Source organism: Clytia hemisphaerica, unplaced genomic scaffold, assembly GCF_902728285.1.
Source record: "Clytia hemisphaerica strain Z4C2 unplaced genomic scaffold, Clytia hemisphaerica genome assembly, whole genome shotgun sequence".
In the NCBI taxonomy this organism is placed as follows: Eukaryota; Metazoa; Cnidaria; class Hydrozoa; order Leptothecata; family Clytiidae; genus Clytia; species Clytia hemisphaerica.
Genome location: NW_027104535.1, coordinates 221515 through 247959, shown reverse-complemented (window position 1 = coordinate 247959; position 26445 = coordinate 221515). Strand labels below are relative to the sequence as shown.

Here is a 26445-nt window from a genome sequence, read left to right as displayed (position 1 = left end):
TGCGAAATATTTCTAAACAAAACTTAAAATATGTCAAATAAATACTATTTGCATGGTTACTTGCACCAAAGAGGGGTAAATAATGTGTATTTCAGCAACCAACATGCATGAGTTGACAGTAAAAGACACAAAGTAGTGAAAATATTGCCACCCAATAGTGCCATCCGCGAAATTAAAAATCCCCACGAAATTTTTGAATTTCGCGGATAGGCCCAACCGAGAAGTTTAATCCCCGCGAAAGTTTATCCCATTAAAGTATTTCATTTTTTTCATATTTCTACTTGACCTTGAAAACAAGGAATAAGCACCAATAGATTAATAAAGTAATTATACGGGAAGTTTTCTAAAAGGTTCTAATAGAATAGGAATAAATTTAACTTTAGGGTAAATGATTTCAAAACTATCAACATTGAAACGAAAATACAAAAAATAAATGCGTCAATATTTTCATAACGCATCAAAAGCTTCATTTCGTAGACTAGCATCTAACTGTTTCTTTAGTTTTGAAATCTTTTCCAACGATTCTTCTACGGGATCATGTTTGTTATACATCATGTTTACATTTTCCCCCGAATTCAGAACAGATTCAATGTCAATATCGATATTAGGAAAATCATCTGGTTCAATCTTGATTTTGGTTTGTATCGATTCCCCGTCTTTAGAAGTTGGCAACTGATTAAGATTTGAATTGGCAGATTTTTGACCGACAAACGCAGGGTACTGATACTCTGTCGAAATGTCCGAGATTTTTGGTCTAAGATGTTTTCTTGGCAAAATTTTCACCTTTTCCGGTTGTTTAAATTCGCAAGATTTTCGTTTCTTCAAATTCGATTGAGTTTGTTTTCTTTTGTCTTTTCTTTTGGGCCTTCTTTCTTTATTCAGGGTATTGATTTGAACCATAGGCTCATTAGTATATCCAGCAAGGTGGTTGCGTTCATTTTGTTTTTGTCCGTTAAAATTTGGATTTGGTGTCTGATTTAAGAAAGCATTAACTTGTGCCTTTTTTTGACTGATGACAGCAGTTTCAATATCTGCTTGAAGACCTACCGAATTAGAACTGGCAACAGTCACAATGGACTGTTTATTTTGAGAAACATTTTGCTCAGTAGATGAAAGTACAATATTGCCTGTTGGATTGAGTTGGAATAACAGATTTTGTATGTTCATCAGGTTTGATTTAATGTTTGATGCGTTTAGACTTTGCTCTTTCATTGATTGTCTTTTTGCATTCTGTTGCATTTCCTTTAGATTTGGGTATGGACCCTTATTAACTCGAATAGCATTTGAAGAAGACGTTTTTTTCGAAAACTTTAAATTGGAAGGACCGTTGAGAGCTGGTTTGTCACGATGTTGAATTCGGTTGGATTGATTTGACTGTCTGGCTGGTGACAGTTGCTGGAAAGATTGTTGTTTTGAAAGATTTGAACGTTGGTCGGAAATGATCGTTCCATCAAGCTGCTCCATTCCATTCGGTTGATTATTGCCTTGATGTATTTGAACGGTTGTTCCTTGAGACTGTGTGGTTGGTCGAATTCTCTGTACGGTAGGCGGTTGAATTTTCTGCACCGTGGGCAGATGAACTCTCTGAACAGTGGGCGGTTGAGCTTTCTGCACCGTGGGCAGATGAACTCTCTGAACCGTGGGCGGTTGAGCTTTCTGAACAGTGGGCGGTTGAACTTTCTGCACTGTGGGCGGATGAACTCTCTGAACATTGGGCAGTTGAACTTTCTGCATTGTGGGCGGATGAACCTTCTCTACCGTAGATAATTTTACTAGTACGATAGTTTTTGGGCTAGCGTCTTGAATGCTCATCGTTTTTAATCCAGTTCTAACTTCGCGTTTAATTCGAGCTACCATTTCATTTGATTGAGTTTCTTCACGATCACCAGTTGGCTTGACTTTGGCATTCCTTGCTTTTTTAACTTTCTCCTTCTTGGAAATTGAGGTAGAGGAAGGTTTCTTTCGTTTCGAAGGTTTTTTAGATTCACTTCCTGATTCTTCTGCAACGACTTTGTCAACCATTTTGTCCAGAAGGTTTTCAATAACTATTTCAGTACGAGATTTCCCATACTTTCTTGGGCGTCCTCTGATAGAGTTCGAGGAGGGTTTCTTTTGTTTCGAAGATTTTTTGCAGCTTGATTCATGAGACACGACTTTGTCGACCATCTTGCTCAGAAGATCTCCAATGATGATGTCATCAAGAGATGTTTTATTCTTCATCTTATTATTTGATGATTTTTCTTGGGAATCGCTCTTCTTTTTTGTCGCTATCAGAGGGTATATCATTTTGGTGTTAACTGCAACTGTTCTTGTCTTGATAAGTGGGTCAATATCAGATTGTGTTACCACATCTTTCTTTTCAATTGAAGAACCAAAAACATTGATGCAGGAGTCGTCCATTTTGAAACAAGGATTCAATCGGTACAATAAACTTAAATTGCTAAAGCTCAAATCACATTCTTTAAACACATGTATGATATGTTGACAAGGCAATGCATTGTTGTTCCATTCAACACAAGTGCATGATGGGAAAGTCTTTTGATTTCCAAATAAAACTTGATATTGTTTAGGGTTATCTACGGTATGAACTTCATATTTTCCGAAAGAAAGCTTCTTGACTGTTGCTTTAAGTTTATTAACAGAGTTGATAATACCATTCATATGTGACATCATAAATAAAGGGATACCAGCTAAGTTTGTTGAATCCTTTCTTACTATTTTCAGAGATGACTGGCAATCAATGTGATGTTTGTCGTTCTTGGTGCAATAACTATTATAATGAGAAAAAAGATTGTGATAAGTAAATAACAACTGGTAAGCGAATCAGAGCCTTTGGAAGTAGCAACTGATAAGCGAATCAAACGAGTAGCAAGATTGAGAAAATGTTGATTGATTTATACTGATTTATACATTAAGAATCTTTGACTCAAAAATGGTTATTTTAGATCCTTCCTGATTTAAAAAAGTCTATCAGTTTTCACAATTAATTGGTAACTTGGTAACTTATGTAATACATAAGGGCAATATTCATGATTAATATCTATGGTTGCATGCCCAAACCTTCCGTTAGTGTAGTAGTTGGTGGATTCCAACACACTAGCAATGTGGAGATGTATTTCTCCCAATTCATCGTCTCTGACCAGTCAGTAGACAAGAATTCACTTCCAGCTTTACCCAGTGGCAATTGAGTCATCGGGTTCCACATGGACCCGTAGCTCAATGGTAGAGCAAATGCCCGCGAATGGCATGGTTGTGAGTTCGAGTCTCGCCGGATCCGTTGGTTTTCCAACGGTTCTGGTGGCTGGTCAGAAAACAATATGAGAGCGACTGTATTCACCTCATTGTAATTGGTAACTTGTTTACAATCAACAAAGTGAAGTTACAGTTCATCAATATATTTTATTTAAGACCGAATACTCGAAGGATTTAATATCCCACAGGCCATAAACACCAACAAAGGCCGACGGAAATGGGCCTAATTGGTGAGTAATCTCATCCCAAAATAAGAATATCAAACCTTTCATATTGAGTATCTGGTGTTGAAGTAAGTCTTTCAATCAATTTATAAATTCCTCCATCTGACGTTCTCGACGTTGACAAAAGAACAGCATCTTCGTAAGTTTCCAACATTTCACCCAACCATTCTTCTTTGAGCAGCAATGAAATGGGTTGTGGTAGGGAGTGTTTTGTCCATCTCTATTTCAAGAAGAATACAAATAAGCAATGAAACAAAACTAATACCCCAAAATACCCCAATGTTGACTTGGCTTTGAACTTGAATATCAAAGTTAGAAGCATATTAACTTGTTAATCACTGAAATAAATATTATTCATTTTTTTTATTTTGGCTTTCCTCTTTACATCATGAAAAAGTCACAGCATTTGGGATAGGGTTAAGAATGTGCTTTCACTATCAAACTTGGCAATAAAGTAATATTTCAACCTTTGAAAGAGAAAACCACTTGTTTCTGAACTTTACATCGACATCTTTATTCCATACAGGACATCTTTGGACGTTCTTCATCAAATTGTTAATTTCTTCGACTGATTGAGACATCTGAAAGAGTTTCAGATCGTTGAGCAGTTTCTCACTATAATCTTTAACACCGTTTAACGGATCTGCGAAGTATTCTTCCCATTCATGTATGCCAGCATCCTTGTTGAAATAGTAATCCACATCTGTATAAACAAGAAATTTAATATCTTTATAACAATGTAACAAATATGTGCAAGAAACAAAAGTCTTCAAATGATTTCAAATGACTTTGAAATAAAATCTAAAAAGCGATAACTAATAACTGAGAACTAATAAGGCGAAACTAACGCAGGACCTTTGAAATACTCATTTTTGAAATACCTGGAAAGATATCTTCAACAACAGATATCATTGATTTCGATGGATCAATGATGAAATATTTTGGTTTCCAAAGCTCGTTGATTACTTTGAGTTCTGCCAATGCTTCCCTCAAAACTTTCGTATGATCATTGTATCGATTGCAAAGTATTGTCCCCACGACTTGATAATCCACATTGGTTCGCACGCAAATTAAAAACAATGAAACAGCGATAGTTCTGCAGCCAATTTGTTTAGGCTTGATTTTAGTGAGATGAACAAAATATCCATATCTGCTAAGAAGATATTGTTGATTTTGAGTTTGATAGAATAAATAAACCTGCTGAATCTTCATATCTTGCGATTTCCTGAGGGGAGTCGGTTCCATTGTATGTGTTTCAGTTCTACACTTTCTATTTTGACTTGGTTTAACGTTTTGTGGATTTGAGTCTTCACTGTCAGATTCAGAAGATGATGTATTTTGACCAACATTTTTTACGACTCTAACATTATTGTCAATAGATTTCTTCGTTTTAATGACGGTTCTTGACGTTCTGGAGATGATGAATTCGAAATCAATTTTGACATCTCTAGGTTGGTCAATCTTAAAGGTCACTTCTACTCCAAAGTCATCCCTTAAAGTTTGAAAGGATTTTTCTAACAGCTCAATCTGTGATTCTTGCACGACATACATCTTCAAAACACTGTATTTGAGATTCAGTATTCTTGCAGGATCAGGAAAATATCGGCCATCAGTTTTTCCAGGGGGTTTTTGTTTATAAAACATGCTTTTGGTGACATAGTGATCGATTTCTTCTTTAATAGATTTAGTTGATATGTCTTGCAGAACAAGGTCTTGAATCTTTTGAGTGACCTCTCCACAAAGTGTGCTTTTGTCAACCTTAAAAGAAAATAAGTGATACTTTTATGGACCTACCTGGTTATGCATTTAACACATATATAATTGATATCTACATAAGCGTGACCATTAAATAATCATTCAGAACACAAATAGTGGCGATCTATTAAAATTAGTCGTTTGTTTCTTATAAAAAACACGTTTAGAAACCAAAATTTCATACTCTTGAAGAATTCTTTCATATTGAAGACTTCGAGTGCAAAAAAACATCTCATCAAAAAATTCAGTAATTTTAAGAACATTGATGTATGCTTACAGTGATTCTTTTAGATAAATATGCGTTTTTTGAGCTGAAAAATTCTTTTTTTACGAAAATCTGCTGAAGCCATCTTTTACCTACTTTCATGCAAAAAGTCAGAAAATAACAAGTCCAAAAAACCCTTTTTTTATCCGTTTTTTGAAATTTACCCCAAAATTTTTTTCCCAAAAATCTAGCTCCGTCACATTCGAGGGTTTATAGTTATGCATCTTTGTGCAAAAAATCATAAAGAATGAAAGAGCCAATCTCGAGAAACGCTAATACCTAAGGAATTGATAGTGTGATTATAAAAAAATATCGAACTTGGCCAGTTTTTCTATAAAAACAAGCCAAACAACCAAAATTTCATGTCTAAACACATATATTCTTTAAAAGTAAGCCCTCATGAGCAAAAAAAACAACTATCTAATAAAAAAATTGAGTAATTTGACTAAGAACATTGATGTATGCTTATTAATAGTGATTCTTATAGATAAACATGCGTTTTTTGAGCCAACAAAATTTTTTTGCAAAAATTTGCTTAAGCCATCTTTTACCTACGATGGTACCCTACTTTCATGCAAAAATCAGAAAAAATTAACGACCTAATTTTTCACAAAGTCCAAAAAACGGGTTTTTTGGACTTTGAAAAATTATTTTTTTTGAAAATCGAGCTCCGTCACATTCGAGGGTTTATAGTTATGCATCTTTGTGCAAAAAATCAGAAAAAACTAACGAGCCAATCATGAGGAAAGCTAATAACGAACGAACAGACGAACGAACGGACGAACGGACAAAGGTTAATTTATAGGACCTCCACCGGGGTAGGTCCAAAAATATTATTTTACGAAAGAAAGAACATGAAAAAAAGAATAGCGATATTTTCAGTGACGTTTTATTACAGATAGATGCCGGGAAGTAAAAGCTAGGCGCAAGTGGGTGTGGCATTTTTAAGAAAACTTTTAAAATTGCATTCAATTGACAGATAGCCAGCTTTTTTAATTTTCAGATGTATTTTAGAGTGTCTGATTAATTCTCGCTTTTACACCAAAAGGTGAAACTGTTCCAAGGTCAACAGATTTTTGACGTCACTATTTCAAATATCAACAAAGTGGAATCCCGACGTCAAAGGAAAGGGGCCCTGCGATTGCTGTCATAAGAAAAGGTTTGTATTTCGTTGTTAACTTTTAATTGCAACATTTAAAAGATAATAATGTCTGTGAGTTTTTTTCTCAGAATTAGCCAACTCTGTGACATTATCTGACAATAAAAAATAGCTGGTTATCCCTTTAAAATACCTCTGTTGTATGATTCTTGTGGTGCGAGTCTTTTGGAAAAGTGATGATGTAAACAGTTTTCTTTTCAATTTCGTTTTGATGAGCTTTCAGTTTCTTTTGAAGTCGTTCCTCGATAGCAGCTACTTTTGTAAACGGGTTGAGAGAGGCTATCCTGTTTGCCTCAAAGATAAAAAATATTTAAATTAAATTTTTAACTAATTTCAGGTATCGAAAACCTGTCAAATTTAACAAACTCGTTAATGATGAAGCAGCCGAAAAATAAGTTGAAAGAATTTAAAATAAACACATTTTTCAAAAATCTGAAAAATTGGCAATCAGCAACAATGGAATATGAAAATAATAAATCTACTTCTATTTTTATTCTTCAAATTTTGTCGAGTCAGTTTAAAGGTTTTGTTTTTAAATAAGAGTGATATCGTTTGCTTATACTCATAAATTTTAATTCCCAAGCTTTTGTACATTGGACTGACATGGATGTGGAGCAAGATTGGTCAGAGAGAGGAAAAGAAAAACATTTTTTGCTTACATCGGCATATTATAACAATAGGCAGACACTGCCCTGATATGAAATATGTGTCTGATATGAAGCGGGAATATTTATGTAAAAATAAAACCATTAATCTACAGGCATATGAAGTAAATAAATTATTATCAATACCTTGTATTCTGGAAAGAAAACGAATTGTCTCACAACAATCGCAGCTCGACAGTGGTTAAATTTCATTTGTTCCCTGCTAACTTTTGCTAAAACATTCTAAAAAAGAAAATAATTCATGATTTATTTACATGTTAGCTTCTGAAGTACATTAAAAATAGTTGAATTGAAATAATGGATTGGTTTTAAAATAGTCGAACGTGCGCAACGCACTGGGCTCAACTTCAGTGGCTTCAAATTATTCATAGGCCCAATTGTAGACCCCCAGATATTTACCCAATGAACAAGTGTGCCAAATTTCAACCAAATCCGACCATTTTGGAGGGCTGTAGGCTGCTTCAAAGCTTTAGCCTCGTTTTGGCAAAAAACTCGTCCCCAGGCCCCAAAAATCTAAATTTTTGAAAAATGCAAAAAGCACCCCCAGATATTCACCCAAGGAACAAGTGTGCAAAATTTCAGCCAGATCCAACAATTTTTGAAGTCTCCAGGCTGCCCCAAAATTTTAGCCTCGTTTTGGCGAAAAACTCGTCCCCAGGCCCCAAAAATCAAAAATTTTGAAAAATGAAAAAAACACCCCCAGATATTCACCGAAGGAACAAGTGTGCAAAATTTCAGCCAAATCGAACAATTTTTGAAGTCTCCAGGCTGCCCCAAAGTTTTAGCCTCGTTTTGGCGAAAACTCGTCCCCAGGCCCCAAAAATCAAAAATTTTGAAAAATGAAGAAAACACCCCCAGATATTCACCCAAGGAACAAGTGTGCCAAATTTCAGCCAAATCGGACCATTTTTGAAGTCTCCAGCCTGCCCCAAAGTTTTAGCCTCGTTTTGGCGAAAAACTCGTCCCCAGGCCCCAAAAATCAAAATTTTCAAAAAATGAAAAAAACACCCCCAGATATTCACCCAAGGAACAAGTGTGCCAAATTTCAGCCAAATCCGACCTTTTTTGAAGTGTCCAGCCTGCCCTAAAGTTTTCGGACGGACATACATACATACAGACAGACATACATACATACATACAGACATTCTCAGATTATAGCTCAACTGAAGTTGAGAACGTGACTACTTGAGCAAATTGAACAACTACTAACAGCCACCACCACTAGCCCCGAGAACTTTCCGAACGGGCAGAATTGTGGTTCCCGAACGGGAGGGTCTTCCCGATTAGGTTTTAACATGAATATTCATGGTTTTAACTTAAATTCCCGCTCCTGGTCGGGCTCAAACTTCCTGGTCGGGCTCAAACTTCCTGGTCGGGTTCAAACTTCTTGTTCTGTTAGTTTCAAAAGATTTTTGGCAAATAACCAAGATTGCAGCTGAGTTTTTTTCTCTGATGAAAATTCAATATATTTTTGCCACTTTTCGCTGGTCATCGTACAGCTTCGCATTCTGGGATAGATTGGATCATTTCCCATCAAGCTAGTGGTGGGGACTTAAGTACTAGACAAAACACTACACGGTATTTACCTGGTCCCTTCCAAGATCACATAGAAAAATATCTCTTCCCAGTTTAATGTAAGGCATTCCTTCAAGTTCTGAATCATCGCACCATTTGTTGGTCTTGTTGAAGATATATCTTTCATCCCTGATGTACCAGTTAATCCAGAACTTTTTCGGTGTTTTTCCACAATCTAAAAAGTAGAGATATACCATAAACTTCGGATCTATATAATTTATTAACATGAGCTACTATGTGACCATCCTAGTTTGAAGTTTTAAAATAGGTGATCAATTGAGTAGAGTAATAAACACTATAAGGGACAGTCTTAAAGCTCAATATTTATTATAGCTGTCAACCCAGGTCAACCCTAAGTATTATTTTCCAAACTTTATGGTAAGATCTGGCTGGTCAACATTGTCTACTGCAGCCGAAGATTCTTATTCTTATTTCACATTTGTAAGAACACATTTTATACCTAGAATACCTCCTCCTGAAATATTATCCTGAAATCGAAATATCCAAAGCAGAGGGTGGAGATTCATAGCACCTATCGAGGTTTAGGTCCCCCTGAAATCTTGGTCCCCCGGAAATCTAGCCCCCCCACCTTCTAAAATCTAGCTCCCCATGAAATCTAGGTACAATATTCGATCTTATAGAGGTTGTTCAGGCTGTCCTGAGCTGTCAAACGTTCTCTCAACCCAATAATAGGGCCATTTTACCAATAATTGATTGCAAAGAAAGAAGTTACAAGATAAAACCATACAACAATGCAATGTGAATCACAATCCAACTTACTTGAAATCCCACAAGAAAATTTATGGAACTCATTTTCAGGTCGACTTCTATATTCTTCAATGATTCGATTCATTTCTTCAAAGGAATGAGCAACTGCAATAACTGAAGGATCGTCACATCTGTATAATGTTCCTGTTGATTTGTTAATTCGGTTGACGGTGCGATCTCTATGGATGACATCATCAACCAATCCATCAAGCAGACGAGCAATTTCTATTTGATCTGTCCAACTGGACACATGGCTGCGAGGTTTATCACTCATCACCAATCTTTAAATGATGCTTCAAGTCATTTCTACAGTATCATACCTTAAAGAAAATGAATTTTTCTATAACCTAATCCCCTAAAGCACATAATTAAAGTTTAAAATTGTTAAAATACATGTGAAAAATATGAAAATAATTTCTTGAAATTCATACGTACCTTTATCTTTAGAGATCTGATGCAAACTACAATCGCCTTACAATTATTAATGTGGATAATCATTTTACCATTTATTAAGGATTTTTCTAAAAATAAAACATAAGTGACGGAATAATTCATGATTTTCAATATCCAGTTCAAGTGTTTCACTATAAATTGAAAATCTCCGTTTGCTAAGTTGGTTTTGAATCCAGGACTTATTTAGAAAATATCATAATTTGAAATCATTTTGCAAGTGAAATCTTAAAAACAACGAAGCTTATAAAAATACAAGTTTAGAAAAACAAGAATGAATTTTCTTTCTTGTCTCTCAAACGGTTCTCAAGAAAACAATAAATAATTTTAGGATATAAATGTATGGCTATTATTGTTATTATTACATGATAATGATAAATAATTTAAAAATTCAAAATTTAAAAAAATCTTTCATATAATATATTTTTAAAAATGTTGACAGAAAACACACTTTTTTAAAGATTAGAAAACAGGATGAAATGGGTTTTGTGAGGCATCGACAAGATTTTGAAATTCGCTTATTAATATTGTTATTGATTTTTCAAGCTGTAAATTGCAAAAATTGAATTGAAAATAGGATTATGAGAATTGAGCTTAACTGTTTTTAACAATAATAATAATTGATTCTACTAAAAAAATTTCTTGGGTTGAACATAAATTATTTTCCTAAAAAAGTAAAATTTCTAGAAGATGCGAACTTTTGAATGTGTACAACCAAAGTCAATACATCTATCAACCCATTATTTTTAAGCTACAACTAAACCAAACTAAGCAAATTACCGCAAAAACTCTAGAGGCATTTTCCCAAGTCTCTGCGGTAGAGTGGAATTTATTTTTTAGTATTTGAATAACTTAACTATATCGATGTTACTTTATAATCGCTTCAATGCAAGAGTATATCTTAAATTTTTCAAAAGAGCACTCCTACAATTGTGTTTTCAATGCCGTCTTCTAGAATAATTTTCCTTGTATTTTTGTTACCAGTCCCCTCAAAAGCACTAAAGACCGGTATCCACTTTCGCGCAAAATGGGTGACAGTTTTTTTTCTTAAGATTACGTCATAAAAAAGTTTCACACAAACAAAAAAAAAGTTGAAAGAAGTTCTACTTTTTTCGTCCGTCATGTCAATTTCGACCAATGGAATTGCTTCATTTTTCAACCGACAAATGACCTTACAAAAACGTCAAAAAGTTTTCGCTCATTTCGCGCGAAAGTGGAGACCGGCCTTTATACTTTCTTTACCAGTCCCCTTAAAAGCGCTAAGGGTTGATAGGTGTATTAAAAGAACATCAATCATCAGTTTGTTCCATCTTGACTTCGATATTGTTATCATCTAAATTCACTTTAACACTAATCCTTTTTATTCGTTCGTGGCTGCTTTTTTAAAGGTTTCTCGCTATCATTCATGCATTCTTCATCATCCTTCAAAGAAGGCTTTTCATTATCATCAATATTTCTTTTGCGCTCTTCCCGAGTTTTATAACGTTCACTACGTGATAAATGTTTAGAGGGTTGTTCGAGTTCCTGTTCACTCTCTATCCTTTCTATTTCTACCTGGGGAGGTGCAGTAGGTTTTCTCAATATTTGATTATCCTTCAGTCTCTGAAAAATACCATTGATAGCTTCTGAATATCCTTGCCGTTGATTTTGAGATTCTTTTTTCATATTTCTTTTACAAGTCCATTTTTTTGGTGGTTTCTTTTGGTCAACATAAAATTTATCTAGTATTCCTTGAGGTTGTTGCTGAGTAACTCTTTGTTGGTATTCAAGCGGAGGAGTCATTATTAAAGGTGTCAAAATAGGGTTACATTGTTCATTCAACAAGGTTGGTACCATTGTTGGAATATCTTGGTGATCATATGTAGAACTTATCATTGGTGGTAGCATTGTTTGCAGTGGCTGAACATCAGGATTTTTCTGATAAACAGTGTCTCTTGAATTTTGAAGTTGTTTATAAGAAGTATCAAATTTCTTTTTGGTGTCACTCAGTGATTTATTTTCTCCAATTTCTTGTTCCCCATTGTCATCATCAGAATTAGTTTCACTTCCACTTATTTCTTCTTCGTTTTCATATTCATTGTCTGTGATTGGTGCACTTTCACTTCCAACTTCAGACCCTAACTCACTTCCTTCTTCCGACTCAATTTCACTTCCCTCCTCAGATCCAAGTTCACTCTCTTCTTCTGACCCGGGTTCGCTTCCCTCTTTGGGCACAAGTTCACTCTCTTCTTCTGACCCAAGTTCGCTTCCTTCTTCAGGGTCAAGTTTGCTACCATCCTCAGATGCACTCTGACTCCCTTCTTCATCTTGTAATCCAATTTCGCTTCCGTCCACTGATGCACCTTCAATTTTGAACTTTCTACTACTTTCATCATCAATTTCAACATCTTTATTTTTATTCCAAGCCTCTTCTTTATTTAGAATTGGTTTACTAATTTCAACAGATTCACTTTGTATGTCGAAAGTAGGTAATGGTTGCGTCAGATTGGGATCGAGTTCAGATTTATGTCGTAAAAAACCTCGATTCATAAGTCTCTGAAAAATGCTGCTTATAGCAGAGCGATCTTCTTGTGTCTCTTCTGGTGGGCCATATGAATAACTTGAAGGGGCAACAAATTCCTTTCGCATTAAGTCAAGATTGTCAGGAGAGCTGTTTGGTGCGGCCATATTGCTAGGTATTTCATCTTGATTAGGCATAAGACGTTGTGTATTGGTACAAGTTAAGGGTGGTTGAACATATATCGGTGTCACTTCACTGAAGGTCTCATGTGATGGAGAAACTGGAACCATACTGTTTGGATCTTGTAAAGGGATTGAAATATAAGTTACTGGTCGATTATTTGGTTGAAATGAATCAAACATTGGTGTAGTTTTGTTTGACATCTCTGAGGTAGCGACAAAATTTCTATCAAAACATGGAACTAAAGTTGGAGTAATATTTTTTGAATTAGATAGAAAATTATGTGGTAGGTCAATAGATTGGTGTTCAGTTTGTAAAGTTGAGAAACGTGATGATTTTTTAATTGGAGTCAAACTTTGCTGGGTATATTCATCTGTGTTTAAATCGTCCATGTTGATTTCATCACTGGGCATAACGATAACAGTCTCACATTCATCAATAGATTCATCTTTGATGGTCATCTGATATGCATTCACACGATTATCATTTGTCAATCGATCATCTTCTTCAGCAGGTGACTCTCCAACATTTTCTGTGGATCGGTTTTCATTATTTGTTTTAGTGTTTGGATTAGAAATTTTCCCCTTAATTCCGAAGTTGATGTCTGTAGCTATAGGAACGTGGACAAATTTTGCACCATCATTGCTCAACTCAACGATGGTCTCCAGTAGAAACACTGCAAATTCATTGTGCGTTTTGCTACCAAAACCATATTGCTCCTTCTTTTCACACCATAGTTTGAACACCTTCTTTTCCAAACGAATAATCTTAATGTTCATTTTTTTAGTTCCATGAAAATCTACAAAGAAAATAAGAAAATAGAGTACAGTCTAGTACATTACACAACGTTTATAAAGTAATAAAAGCAAAATTCATGCTTGTAAAATAGGAAGTTGCTAGCTAGGGATTGCTAAAATGATTCTAAATAATAATACTATGGCCACTAACAAAATGTTTTTCACTTTGTAAATTTTAGCCTGGGTGTTGTAGTGGCTTTAAGCCTTAACTTTGTGTAGGAGGTCAGGGCTCAATCCCATGCTGTGCTTGCTCATTCGGCAAGATACAAAAATGATACAAGAATATGTGGAGATATGCCTGGCACTTTGGCGTTGTGGATAAGGTTTTAAATCTCTAAATAAGTATCTTATAAAACTTATAATTGTATTGAGGTTTTGATCTCTAAGATAAGCATATAAACTCTGAATATAACTCTGAGTTTGAAACATAGATATTGTGCCAACTCTTTATTATAAGATAGGAATATAGAGATACAGACAGTTAGGAACATTTTGTATGTTCCTGTATGTGGCTGCAATCAAAAAATCATAACCACACTCATAAAAAAATTACATTCCGGTCTATTTTTATCGTTTTTACCTAGACGATAAAGCAAACATAAAGAGTATAAGCTGACTGTGCCTTTAATTGGCTGTAAAAAAATTCTGCATCGGTAGAAATTTCTCCAACTTTCAACAATGACATAACAAACTAAAGACTGTGTATGATCGGCAGTTCATTGCCGACCATAAATAATAAATTCTCTCGGCAGCAGACCATAAGTGATCTTTTTGGTCAGCAAAGCTGACCTTTTAACTGAACATTGTAGCTTTCAAATAGAAAAAAAACATTTCTGTAGCCTTTAAACAACTTTGTCGACCTATAATAAAGCTCAGATCGGGCATTGCTGACCAATATTTTGGGCTTATTATGTGTCGACTTACTTCTACTTGAAATTTGAGGGCTGCAAATCTATTAAAAAAAGCAAAATAAGTCAGCGCATATTTTATCTTTCTCCTTCTTCATCTTCAATGAAGCACTGAAATTTGAATAGCATTTAAAAGCACATAAGATATTCTTATAACCATGAAATGCCTCGCGCTTTCGCTATGGTGGAGTGCATGACATAACTTGCACGGCAACAAAACGCGGCAACAAACTCGCCTTTTGTTGCCTGATCATATTGGACATTTTGGCGTTACTACCCTTGAATCAGCAGGCGCCTTTATCAATCCACAACTTCCACCATTTTAAATGAAATAACAATAGATCCAAAAGGGTGCCCTCATCAAGGAAGATAATTTTTTTTGGTCTCCGGCTTTGGTAGTAACGTTTTTGGTTGTTTTCAATGGGAAGTGGTACTTAAGTTTTAGACCAATGAAAACGCTTCATTTCCCCAGATTAAAGTTGTGTCTACACTAACACGCGGGAAATGGTTAAGAGAAAAAGAGAGAAAAAACGGGGGTCAAATTAAATTTTTCTCCCTTCTTGCGGCAAACATAAAAGGCTTAAAGAGGCCATTTATTTAAGAAAGGGGTGTTATATCATTCATAAACTATGTAAGTAAGTGATATTTTAAAGTAACAAGTTCATTAACAATTTTATTTTGAAGTTTGTTTTTAAAAACATAACCTCCGCGCTAGATGATAGTTTCATTTTCTTAAGGCGGCAATCACAAATATCTTCGTTTCGCGTCGCCCGACCGACTCTCGAAAATTGAGTAGAATTGAGTCGGTGAGTCGGTAAATTTGTCGGACTTTTTCTGTCGATGACGTTTCCTTCGTTCAAAAATTTTATTATTGCCGATTTTTTGCGAGCGATTTCTAGCGCATTCGCGGCATTTTGACTTTGTTTATCATTACAATGTTCAAAGGTCATAATTTGAAACCACCCGTAACGCGCGGTCGTTTTGGCTGCTGGCTGGCAGTTTCCTTCAAGAATACACTCCAAAAATGGATGATTAAGGTCGGACGAGAAGAAGAAATTCACTGGGTCCAATTTTAAGAAAACCCGAACATTTTTACGACCGACCGACCGACCGACGCACACTTTTCGACCCAACGAGGACGCGAAATGAAGATATTTGTGATTGCCGCCTAACTTATGGACCCATTTGGGGATGTAATACAGATCATTTGGCAGTGTAGTTGCAGCCTATACCAATTTTGAATGGGTGAGGGGGGAAAATGAAAATTTGAATAGTAAAGGGGGGAAATAAAGAGGGGGGAAAACATCGATAGTTGGCAAATTTGGTGGGGGGGAGTGTGAAATCACTTCAACTTTATCACAGCAACCAAAGTCAGTCCACACGATATCATGCGCTTAGATTATGATTGAAAAATTAACCAATTTTCGTTCTATTTTGTCTAGTATTCCTTTTGCAGCAAAATTCTAGGTTTGTGTAAAGTTGAAATTTGAGAAATATATGGGGGGAACTGATATTTTCAGAATTTTCTGGGGGGAAAGCAAAAAAAAGGGGGGAAACTAAAAAACCCAAAAGTCATAGGGGGAAAAAAAGAGGGGGGAGATTTAAAAAAATAAAGAATTTGGTGGAGGGAACAAACCCTAAAGTCTGAAGTCGTAACTCCTTGCCAGTGACCCCGCAGAGAAATTTTTAGTTGGCAGACACTGACTTTAGGTTGGTTTGGAAATCGTTTTATTTTGAAATATAATCTTCACTTTAGAAGAATACTTTTATTTATTTGGATTCATGAAAGGTTCAAGGTTTGTTTACTTTTTATTTCAAATTATTTCATTGATTTATTGAGCTGCAATAGCTGATTGAAAAACGAAGATTTTTGATAGTTATCATTGTGAGCTTGGCCGACATTTTGAATTTCGATTTTTTTTCTCCTGTACTCTGCAATTTAGGTTGTTCGTAATACGCGATTTGGCTTACGCGTAACCCAGCGTAACATTTGTGCTCTGGCGCTAAAAGAATACAGGAAAAGTGTGTAATTCGTTATCGGAAGTAATTTCCCAATTCACATTCCAAATTTGGCTTTAAAAAGAAGCTAATATACGGTGGCGGAGCAGCACAAACTTGTCAAACAAAATTGGTTTATCGAACTTATCGAACTGAAATCCATTGATCGAACTTAATCGAACACTCACAATCTTTTAAAAAATCTTAGAGTTCGATTAATTTTTTTAATCAAACTTTAATCGTTCGATGGAGTTAGATTACTTTGATTGTTCGATTGGCTCGACAAGTTCGATTGATCGGGTCTGGCTTAATCCTGAGGTAAATTTTGACGGTAAATATAATGATGACGGTAAATATTCTCGGGGTACCTAAGGCACTCCCCAAAGGCCGCATGAGGCTCCACGCATTAACGTAAATGTTTTTCGGTTCTTTCGACGAAGAAAATAAGATGGGGCATGGTCAGATGGTCCCACATGCTCAATAATTGAAAAATTTTGAGAAAACCTCATTTTTGCCCCATTTTGATGACGTCATCAAAAGAAAATCTTGAATAACTTTAAGTAGGAAAAAGCTTTTGATTTCAAATTTTCACCAATGGTGTAAATTAACAAAAGGAAGCAATCTACGAAGAAAAAAAATTAAAATTTTTGCTGACGTCAGCAAAAAACCTTAAGTTTATTTCTTTTAACCAGACGTCCGCGCTCGATAGGATCGATCATCGGAACGGCCCGATGACAGATCGATATGTGATCGATGGATTACTTAACGATCCGGATAGGAGATCGATAGAGGATTGATACTCAAGATTTTTTTAAGCTTTTGATTAGTTATCGATCTTATCTACCCTATCGACTCATGCTCGATTTACGATTGATAACAAATCGATTAACGATCAACGAATCGATTAACGATCGATGACGAATCGATTAACAATCGATGACGAATCGATATACTCGATTGAAATAATAGCTCGATAATGGATCAACGAAGGATCAATACTGAAGACTTTTTAATGGCTGAATCTTCCATCCATCTCCTATCACATAGGATATCACATATCGATCCGTCATCGAGCCGTTCCGATGATCAATCCTATCACACTGCTGTTATGGTGTCCATTCCAGCCAAGCCATATTTTATCATTCTACAGAAATCCCCGCTTGAAAAATCTAAACATTGATACGACCCACGTGGATATCATATGACGTATGACCACAGCTCCCGTTCACTCCGATCATGATTCTGATCACGTGATATAGCTTGATGTTTTGACTTTTTTAAACTAATGAAATCATTTGTTTATACCGCACTAAAGGCCTTTCTATATTACCGTGCAAAAAAACCGGGGGTCAACATGAACTTTAAAGCCTGCTGCGGGAAAGGGAAATGGTTTTGAAGAACCAAATATATACAAAAAGGTTTTGATATTATCCAAATATCACGAAAACAAGTGACATTTACATGGTTAATCTTTCTAAAGTTTGATTTGACGGTTTGTTGTAAAGAAAGTTGACCCCCGTGTTGGTTTTATAACCTATATTTTTGGATTTGTGAGAAGACAAAATGCTATTGTAAAAAAAAGTCATTTGGAAGTGTAATCATACCCTTTTCAGGGAACTGGACCCACATTTTTTAAGTCAGAATTCATTGCCAGTTATGCCGCAGCGTGGTTTGAAACCTTGGTGGTGGCTGTTGTGTTGTAGGTCTGGTGGAAAATGGATTTATTTCTGAATGTAAACATTACTGAGGCTAGAATATTTTCTTTATTTTGACAAACCAAAGATTCAAGGTTTGTTTACTTTTTATTTTACTGCATTTCTCTGTTTTATTCTGCTGTAGTAGGCAATTGAAAACTCCTGATTTGTTGTTTTTGTCAGTGCTCGCTCGGCAGCCATTTTGAATTTTTTTTTTTGACGTCTGTACTCGGCAATTTCGTGACCTCTACAAAATCGACAATTTTGCCTGAGGGGAACAGCAGTGATCGAGCGTGGACGTCTGGTTTGAATCGCTTCCTTTTATTGATTTACACATTTGGTGAAAATTTGAAGTCAAAAGCTTAAAATTCTTATTTCTGTGAACATTTGAACATTTTGAACATTTTGAATATATTTACTACCCAGGTGAGGTAGAAGGGACACCCCTTTTAGAAACTTAATTCTAATAAAAATACAGAGGTCGACCTAAGAAAAAATATACATATATAACCGTAAAAACTATAAACTTTGTTTGATATTTACATTTAAAAAATAGCCTTATTAGCTACAGGATTTATAAATATAAAACCAGTTACATCTGAGAAAAAAAAAATAATAATAATTAAACAATAATAATAATAATAATAATAACAATATTTCTAAATCTCGTACAAGCTCATGCAGACAACAAAAGAGAAATTTTTCAATTCTTTGAGTTTAAGTTCTGAAAGATTATCGTCGGAAAAGATACGTTGAAGCTCATTCCATTGGTTTGAGGAAATCCTTGTGAAAGAGTGCAATCCATAGTTAGTGTTGACATTGGGTCGAAAAATTAATTCAATGATTTTATCTCTAGTTCCAATCTCATGTTGGGTTTTCATGAATTTTAAAGTGTTTAGGGATTCCAGAGGAAGATTTTGGTTGAAATATTTATGAACATACATAATGTTCATAACTTTGACTTGATCAAAGATATTGAGAAGTCCTAGATTAGCTAGAAGAGGATTGGCAGATACCATAGGGCCATTGAAGGTCATGATTCTGGCCGCAATATTTTGAAGAGTTTGGATTCTGTGGGTTGTTGTATTGTCACGCAAAGCCCAGATTTGAGCAGCATATCTAGCATGTGAGGCAAAAATTGCATGATAGACATTGACTAAGGTTTTTGTAGGAACATAATGACGTATTTTTGAGAGAGCTCCGTTTGCTCTGCGGAGTTTAGTAGCAACGTTCGAGACATGTTGCTTCCAGTTAAGATGCTCATCAAGATAGACTCCAAGATATTTAACCCACTTACTGGGTGTTAGAACTTGACCGGCCAGCTTGAGTCGGGGAATGCAATCAGGGCGCTTCCAAGGAGATCGAAAGATAACAAATTCAGTCTTACTTGCATTGAGAGATATTTTGTTGGCCTTGAGCCAGCTGACCAAAACCCTAAGATCTGCATTAACTCGTCCACACAAAGACCATACTGTACTAGAAAAGTTAAGAAGATGAGTGTCGTCTGCAAAGTGGTAGGTTTCAGATGTCTTAATACAGGAATGTAGATCATTGATGTAGAGTAGAAAGAGCAATGGCCCTAGGACAGAGCCTTGAGGGACACCATGTCTTATAGGTAGAAGCTCAGAATTGGAATTAGATAGAGAGACAAATTGAGAACGGTCAGAAAGATATGACTTGAACCAAGCATTTTCGATGCCACGAATACCGTAGTGATCTAATTTAGCAAGAAGAATTTCATGATCAACAGTGTCAAAGGCCTTCTGGAGATCAACAAACACGCCACAGGCAAATTCTTTATTATCAAGTTTGTTTCTAATTCGCTCTGTGATGTTTATAAGGGTATCAATGGTTGAGTGAGCTTTCCGAAAGCCAAATTGTTTTGAGTAAATCTGGTTATACCGATTTAGAAAATTTATTACTCGAGAGTAAGCTACCTTCTCGTAAATTTTTTCGATATTAGAAAGCAGAGATATAGGCCTGTAGTTAGAAACATCCAGAGGTGATCCTTTATTTTTAAAGACAGGAACGACTTTGGAGATCTTAAGAGATGAGGGAAATATTCCTGTTTCAAAGGATTTGTTGATAAGGAAAGATATTTGAGTGGATAAATCTTGGTTCAAAAGTTTAAGTATTCTGACTGGGATGCTGTTCGGACCTGAAGATTTAGAGGGCGAGAAGGAATTAATTATTTTAGTGATTTCTTCTGGGGTCGTTGGCGCAAAAAATATTGAGTTTTGATTTGGGTTTTTCATGAAGCTTGAGAAATGATGGTTAGGTGGCTGCATCTTTTCTCTGATAGAGTCCGCTATGGAAGTGAAGAAATCATTAAAAGAATTAGCAACTCTTTTGGGATCAGAGGTTACAGTGTCCCCAACTGAGATTGATATAGGGCAAGTTGACTTACCTGATTTTGAAGAAATAATGTCTCTAACACCAGACCATACTTTTTTCATATTTTTAGAGTGTCGGTTGAAGTAATTAGTAAAATGAAGGTACTTACTCCGTCTAGTTAATGAAACAATTGTATTTCTATAGGTGTTATATTTATTTTTGTAATTTAGTTTTTCTTCTGCTTTTTTAGTTTTTAAGTATTTTCGTTGATAAAAATCTCGTTTTGACATAGATTTTACTATGCCAGGGGTGATCCAAGGTTTGAGCTGTGATTTGACTTGATTTTTTGTAAGTTTGACTGTGGGAATGTGTCTCTCCAGAAGGTCTTTGATTTCATTATTAAAAACATCAAAACAAGCACTGGGGTGGAGATGAGAGGATTCATAAAGAGCAGCCCAGTCAATATCTAAGTAGTCAAGAATGAAGTTGACCTCATTAAATTTTTGCCAGTCTTTCCGAAAATAGGGACCATTGTCTAAGATTTTGTCAAGATTAAGAGAGGGGAAAAGGCAGAATTGTGGTAGATGATCAGATATAGAGTGGCATATATTACCTGAAATTGTTCCTGACTCAGAAGGGCTAGAAAAAATATTATCGATGAGAGTTTTGGAATGGTCAGTTATCCTTGTAGGGAGAAGAATTTGAGGAAGAATAAGGTGGGAGTCAAGGATATCCATGAATGATGAAGCCTCAGCTGATTCTTCACATTTGAGCAGGTCTATGTTGAAGTCACCAAGCAAAATAATTTGTTTTTTCTCACGTTTTATTTTGTGAAGCAGTGGTTGTAAGAATTCTTCATTGAAAGTTTTTATGGACATGCATGGATGGCGATATATGTTACCAACTAAAATGTTGGGACGGTTTGAGAGAATGACTTCAACAAAGACAGATTCAAGACTGAGAGATTGATAACAGGAATTACTGAGATCTTGTCTGGGTTTATATAGAAGTTTCTTGGAAATGTAGAGAGAGACCCCACCAGCAGAAGATTCTGTCGGAGTGAAAAATTTTCATACCCTGGAATAGTGAAGTCACTTTTTTGTTCCAGGGGAACAGATTCTAGAGTAGATTCAGGCTGGTCGGTCAAGCTTCTAGTTTCAGAGATACCAACAAAACTAAAACTGGAATTTATCAATGCTAGAAGATTTATTAGTTTGTCAAAATGTTTAGACATTGATGCAATGTTTAGATGGAACGCAGAGCAATCAAAATTATTTTTAGAGATTACGTCATTGAGTTCGTTGCAGTCAAGGTAACTGCAACTGTTGTTGTGAAATTGGATGTTATCTTCTTCATCTTTTTCACTGGCAGTGGTGCCAGTGACGACTTTGTTAAGATCAGAAAGTAGTGTTTTCAACTCATCATTAAGATTGGAGCTAGAGAAATCAGTTGTTTTTTGGTCTTCAGGTTTATTATTGAAAATATACGAACCTGGTAATGTATTGTTAATGCAAACAGGACAATACCAGTTTGGAGAATTGGGTAAAGACAGAGCTTGAAATTGTTTTCGTGATAACCCTGAACATTTGTGTTGGTGGGTCCAGAGGTCACATATGTCACATTGAATTGAATTACACTTATCACTAACAGTTTTTTTACAAACAGGACATTTGTCCATAAATGAAATGAGCTTAAAAAATTCAAAAGACGAGAAAAGTGTTTAAAGTAGTAAGAATCAGGCAATAAATGCAATGAGCTATGTACCGTAAGTTGGTCTAATGTCGACATCCGTCTTCTAATTTCGACACCCTTCTTTAGAGATAGTAACAATAGAAACTGAGGAAAGTCGGAATCGCTGATTGACTTTGATTAGCGCGACGAGAGGAAAAATCTTTAGTCTATCAGTGATTTCGACCTTCTTATTATTCCTATCTATAAAGAAGGATGTCGAAATTAGAAGACGGATGTCGACATTAGACCAACTTACAGTACGTGAAGAGATTGTTGAGGTGGTGAGAAATAATAAAAAAATATACCTAAGATGAAATTGTTAACGAACTTTTCTTTCTTGGAGCATAGGTTGGAGTCATTCTACGTTAGTTTGTGTTAGTTTCAGCATTCAGGTTGGTTAGCATAGTTACATAGGGGCATCAAATCGTTCATAGTTTAGATCATGAATAATATAAGCAAGATGGTCCTCATTTGTAAAAGTGTGAATATTTCTGCCACGCAAAGGATTTTTGAGGCAAGCTTTCAAATTTCCTTCAATGTCCGCAAAAATAAAATTTACCAACTTGTTAAAAATAGTTCCTTCTTTAGAAATTTTCTCTTTCAAGGATTTGAGAGTTTTCGAGCGTTGACGAGTAAGAGAAGGTTGAAGTGATACCAGTGAATCCTTCTTGATTTGTCTTCGTTTCATGTAAAGACTCTTAACAGTTGAATGTTTGGAGAACTTTACAATTATTGACTGCTTTCCATTGATAACTGGTCCAACTGGGTGGGCTTTGTCAATTGATGATGTAGTGACCTCAGGGGCACTTTTTTCGAGGATTGTCTTGATGTTCCCAACATGGTCAAAGTTTTTGTCATTAGTTGCAGGAACACCATTGACAACAATACATGATCGTCTTGAGTATTGTTCAGCATTGTCTAGTTCATTTTCATCAAAATCATAAAAATTGGCTAAAAAATTAGGTTTTCTAAAAAAAATTTCAATTTTTCAGCAAGTGGGACCATCTGACCATGCCCCATCCCATTTTCTATATCAAAATGCTTTGAAAAAACCTAAAAAACATTTACGTTAAGGGGCGTAACCTCATGCGGTTTTGCTATTTTTTCAATTTTTGCCTCTATCAGTCTATAAAAAGTAGCAGCTAAGTGTGTTTGAAAACTTTGCACCTACAGCAATGAACCCAGCTGCCTTCCTTTCTATTACCTTTTCCAGAAATATTCAACAGTAGTTACCTGATAACCAGAAAAAGACAAAGGAAGCCTTCTTCGTTCTCCTCTCACCTTTTTTTCATCTGGTAAGTCGGCTCTAATTTTCTTAATTTCCTTTCAGTATTCTAAGGAGGGTTGAACCCGACTGAGCGGGAAGACTAGGTTCAATCACCAATTCCGCCCTTCTCCTCTTTTTCTCTATTTCCTATCTCTAAGGGGGGGTTTTCACTTTTACGGTATGGCGGTATTGGGCCTTTTTAACCCCGGTAAATCGGTATTACGAGAAAAAAACGACGGGATTACGGTATTTCATTTTCTACCGGTATCGGTAAATTGCCTGTTTTTTTGTCGGTATTTCGATATTTTTATCAATAAAAAACGGTATTTCGGTATAAAAATAGACTCACAAAAAGACAAAATTTCATCACGCAAAAAATCTCACTAGTCTTGATAAGTTACTGGAAATTATTGCTAGGCTGCTGATTCTATTTCGGAAAATTGATACTACATTTGAAGTGAATGATATCATGAAGAGGTAGCACATTTTGAGAGATTGTATACTAGGTTCTAATGGCTGAAAAGCTCAAGATCATCTTTCAAACTACGCACTATTTTCTTTTAAATTTTGAAGGGAAATGTATAATATAATTTTTGAATTGTTGATAAATTTGTCTTTGTAAAAGTTTTATAGAGAGCTAAGTAATTGTTTGAAAAAGTCACAAAAAGATGGGATAAAAGTCTTTCAATTTATTCAGATAAACTACCAGCCTAAAGCCTAATGTAATATCTTTGTTGTTGGTCATTCAGCCATTGCACAAGAAACATGTGTGTTCTTTTTTGTCACTTGCACTATTTTTTATAAGAACCAGTAAATTTTTTTAAAGGTTTGGCTGTCCTTTTGCACTTTGAGCCTGAAATTGTTTTTGAATTGCTCAAAACCCGGCGTATTTAATTTTTGAGCCTCGTATTGTTCTTATAGAATTCTTATAAAAAAAAAAGAGTTGAGTTGGAAAACATTATCAATAAAAGTTTGACTTATAAAAATAATTTGTTAGTGTCGAAATTTCTTCGCTTTGCGAAAACGGAACGGTCGTTCCGCAACCCCTTTTATGTTGATTCATTTATTTTCTTATAAGCATATACTTTATAAGAATGAAATCAATAACTCTTGATAGAAGGTGATATACCTTTCGGTAATTAGTTCTTACAAAGTTAACAAAGGATGGCGAACAATATGAGCATATTTATTTTTCTTATAAACATATACTTTATAAGAATCAACTCAATAACTCTTGATAGACGGTGATATACCTTTCGGTAATTAGTTCTTACAAAGTAAACAAGGGACAGCAGACAATATGAGCATATTTATTTTTCTTATAAGCATATACTTTATAAGAATCAAATCAATAACTCTTGATAGAAGGTGATATACCTTTCGGTAATTAGTTCTTACAAAGTAAACAAAGGATGGCGAACAATATGAGCATATTTATTTTTCTTATAAGCATATACTTTATAAGAATCAACTCAATAACTCTTGATAGACGGTGATATACCTTTCGGTAATTAGTTCTTACAAAGCAAACAAGGGACAGCAAACATATGAGCATATTATTTTTTCTTATAAGCATATACTTTATAAGAATCAACTCAATAACTCATGATAGACGGTGATATATCTTTCGGTAATTACTTCTTACAAAGTAAACAAAGGATGGCGAACAATATGAACATATTTATTTTTCTTATAAGCATTTACTTATAGAATCAACTCAATAACTCTTGATAGACGGTGATATACCTTTCGGTAATTAGTTCTTACAAAGTAAACAAGGGACAGCAAACAATATGAGCATATTTATTTTTCTTATAAGCATATACTTTATAAGAATCAACTCAATAACTCATGATAGACGGTGATATATCTTTCGGTAATTAGTTCTTACAAAGTAAACAAGGGATGGCGAACAATTTGAGCATATTCATTTTTCTTATAAGCATATACTTTATAGAATCAACTCAATAACTCTGATTGACGGTGATATACCTTTCGGTAATTAATTCTTACAAAGTAAACAAGGGATGGTTGTCCAAAGTATGAGCAATTTTTACTTTTCTTGTAAGCATATTATTCTATAAGATAAATAATATAAACTCTTGATAGACGGTGAGATACCTTTCGGTAATTAGTTCTTACAAAGTAAACAAGGGACGGCGCACAATGTGAGCATATTTATTTTTTATAAGCATCACTTTGTAAGAGTTCTTAAAAATNTGCAAATACTGCATCCAACGAATGAGTCTAGATAAAATTTTCTCCGTCAGCACTAAATGATATGGTCGTCTCTCCGTATTCACTTATATTGCTACTACAATACAATACACTGATACTGCAGTAACTTTGAGACAGTAAAGGCGGTATTTACTCCTTCAATAATTTGTAAAAGTAGGTTCTAAAAACATCTTGTGCAGCATCGAACGATTAAAAAATAATTCACATCATGATGCCCATGATGCGTTTTCAGGCAATCTAGGCATTCTAAATTTTAAATTTTTTCTTGGGCGAAACTCTTGGAACGCCGCACCGGGTACGACAGGTACGTCGCTTTGCTGTACCATATTTTTCCCAACAAATGGTCAGTGTTAAAGAATATCAAAAATTGTGTCAATAACAAAGGAGAGCGAAAATTGTCGAAAAATTTTCGCGCTCGCTTCGCTCGCGTTCTTATTTTCCATTTATTTTCTTTCCTCCGATAGGGAGGGGGTTAAACTTTTGAAATTGCATCCTCTAGTTGCACCACAGCACGACCTCTATGAAGCCTGTGTTGAAGTCTACGGCTTCTCAGACCATGATTGGCCCAAACCTCGATTTTAAATTAATTCTCAATATAAAAGACATCTTACGGGTCTGCGAGGAAGAAATTATTGGGGGAAAGGCTTAATTTTACATTTGCCTCCCGTAACAAGTAAGTAACTTT

At 35.3% G+C, this 26445-nt stretch overlaps 2 protein-coding genes across 2 annotated transcripts; both read right to left on the bottom strand.

The window, feature by feature from the left end:
* Positions 1-315: 315 nt before the first annotated feature.
* LOC136822517 (uncharacterized) lies at positions 316-10186 on the bottom strand. Its single transcript, XM_067078783.1, has 9 exons — positions 10099-10186; positions 9676-9983; positions 8907-9070; positions 7447-7542; positions 6789-6947; positions 4358-5234; positions 3944-4179; positions 3518-3696; positions 316-2770 (listed from the first exon to the last, which is right to left on the bottom strand). Exons 2-9 carry the CDS (start codon positions 9935-9937, stop codon positions 448-450), a joined length of 4296 nt encoding a protein of 1431 aa, XP_066934884.1. The 5' UTR covers positions 9938-9983; positions 10099-10186; the 3' UTR covers positions 316-447.
* Positions 10187-10644: 458 nt separating this feature from the next.
* Positions 10645-23539, bottom strand: LOC136822543 (serine-aspartate repeat-containing protein D-like). Its single transcript, XM_067078809.1, has 2 exons — positions 23489-23539; positions 10645-13592 (listed from the first exon to the last, which is right to left on the bottom strand). The coding sequence occupies exon 2, from the start codon at positions 13570-13572 to the stop codon at positions 11464-11466; it is 2109 nt and encodes a 702-aa protein (XP_066934910.1). The 5' UTR covers positions 13573-13592; positions 23489-23539; the 3' UTR covers positions 10645-11463.
* Positions 23540-26445: the final 2906 nt, after the last annotated feature.

Coding starts and splice junctions, on each gene's coding strand:
- LOC136822543 (XM_067078809.1), bottom strand. CDS start 13,572: ATGAACATTAAGATTATTCGTTTGGAAAAGAAGGTGTTCAAACTATGG.
- LOC136822517 (XM_067078783.1), bottom strand. CDS start 9,937: ATGAGTGATAAACCTCGCAGCCATGTGTCCAGTTGGACAGATCAAATA. Junction 6,948..7,446: donor TTTTCTTTCCAGAATACAAG/GTATTGATAATA, acceptor TTTATCTTTGAG/GCAAACAGGATAGCCTCTCT. Junction 3,697..3,943: donor AGTGGTTTTCTCTTTCAAAG/GTTGAAATATTA, acceptor TTCTTGAAATAG/AGATGGACAAAACACTCCCT.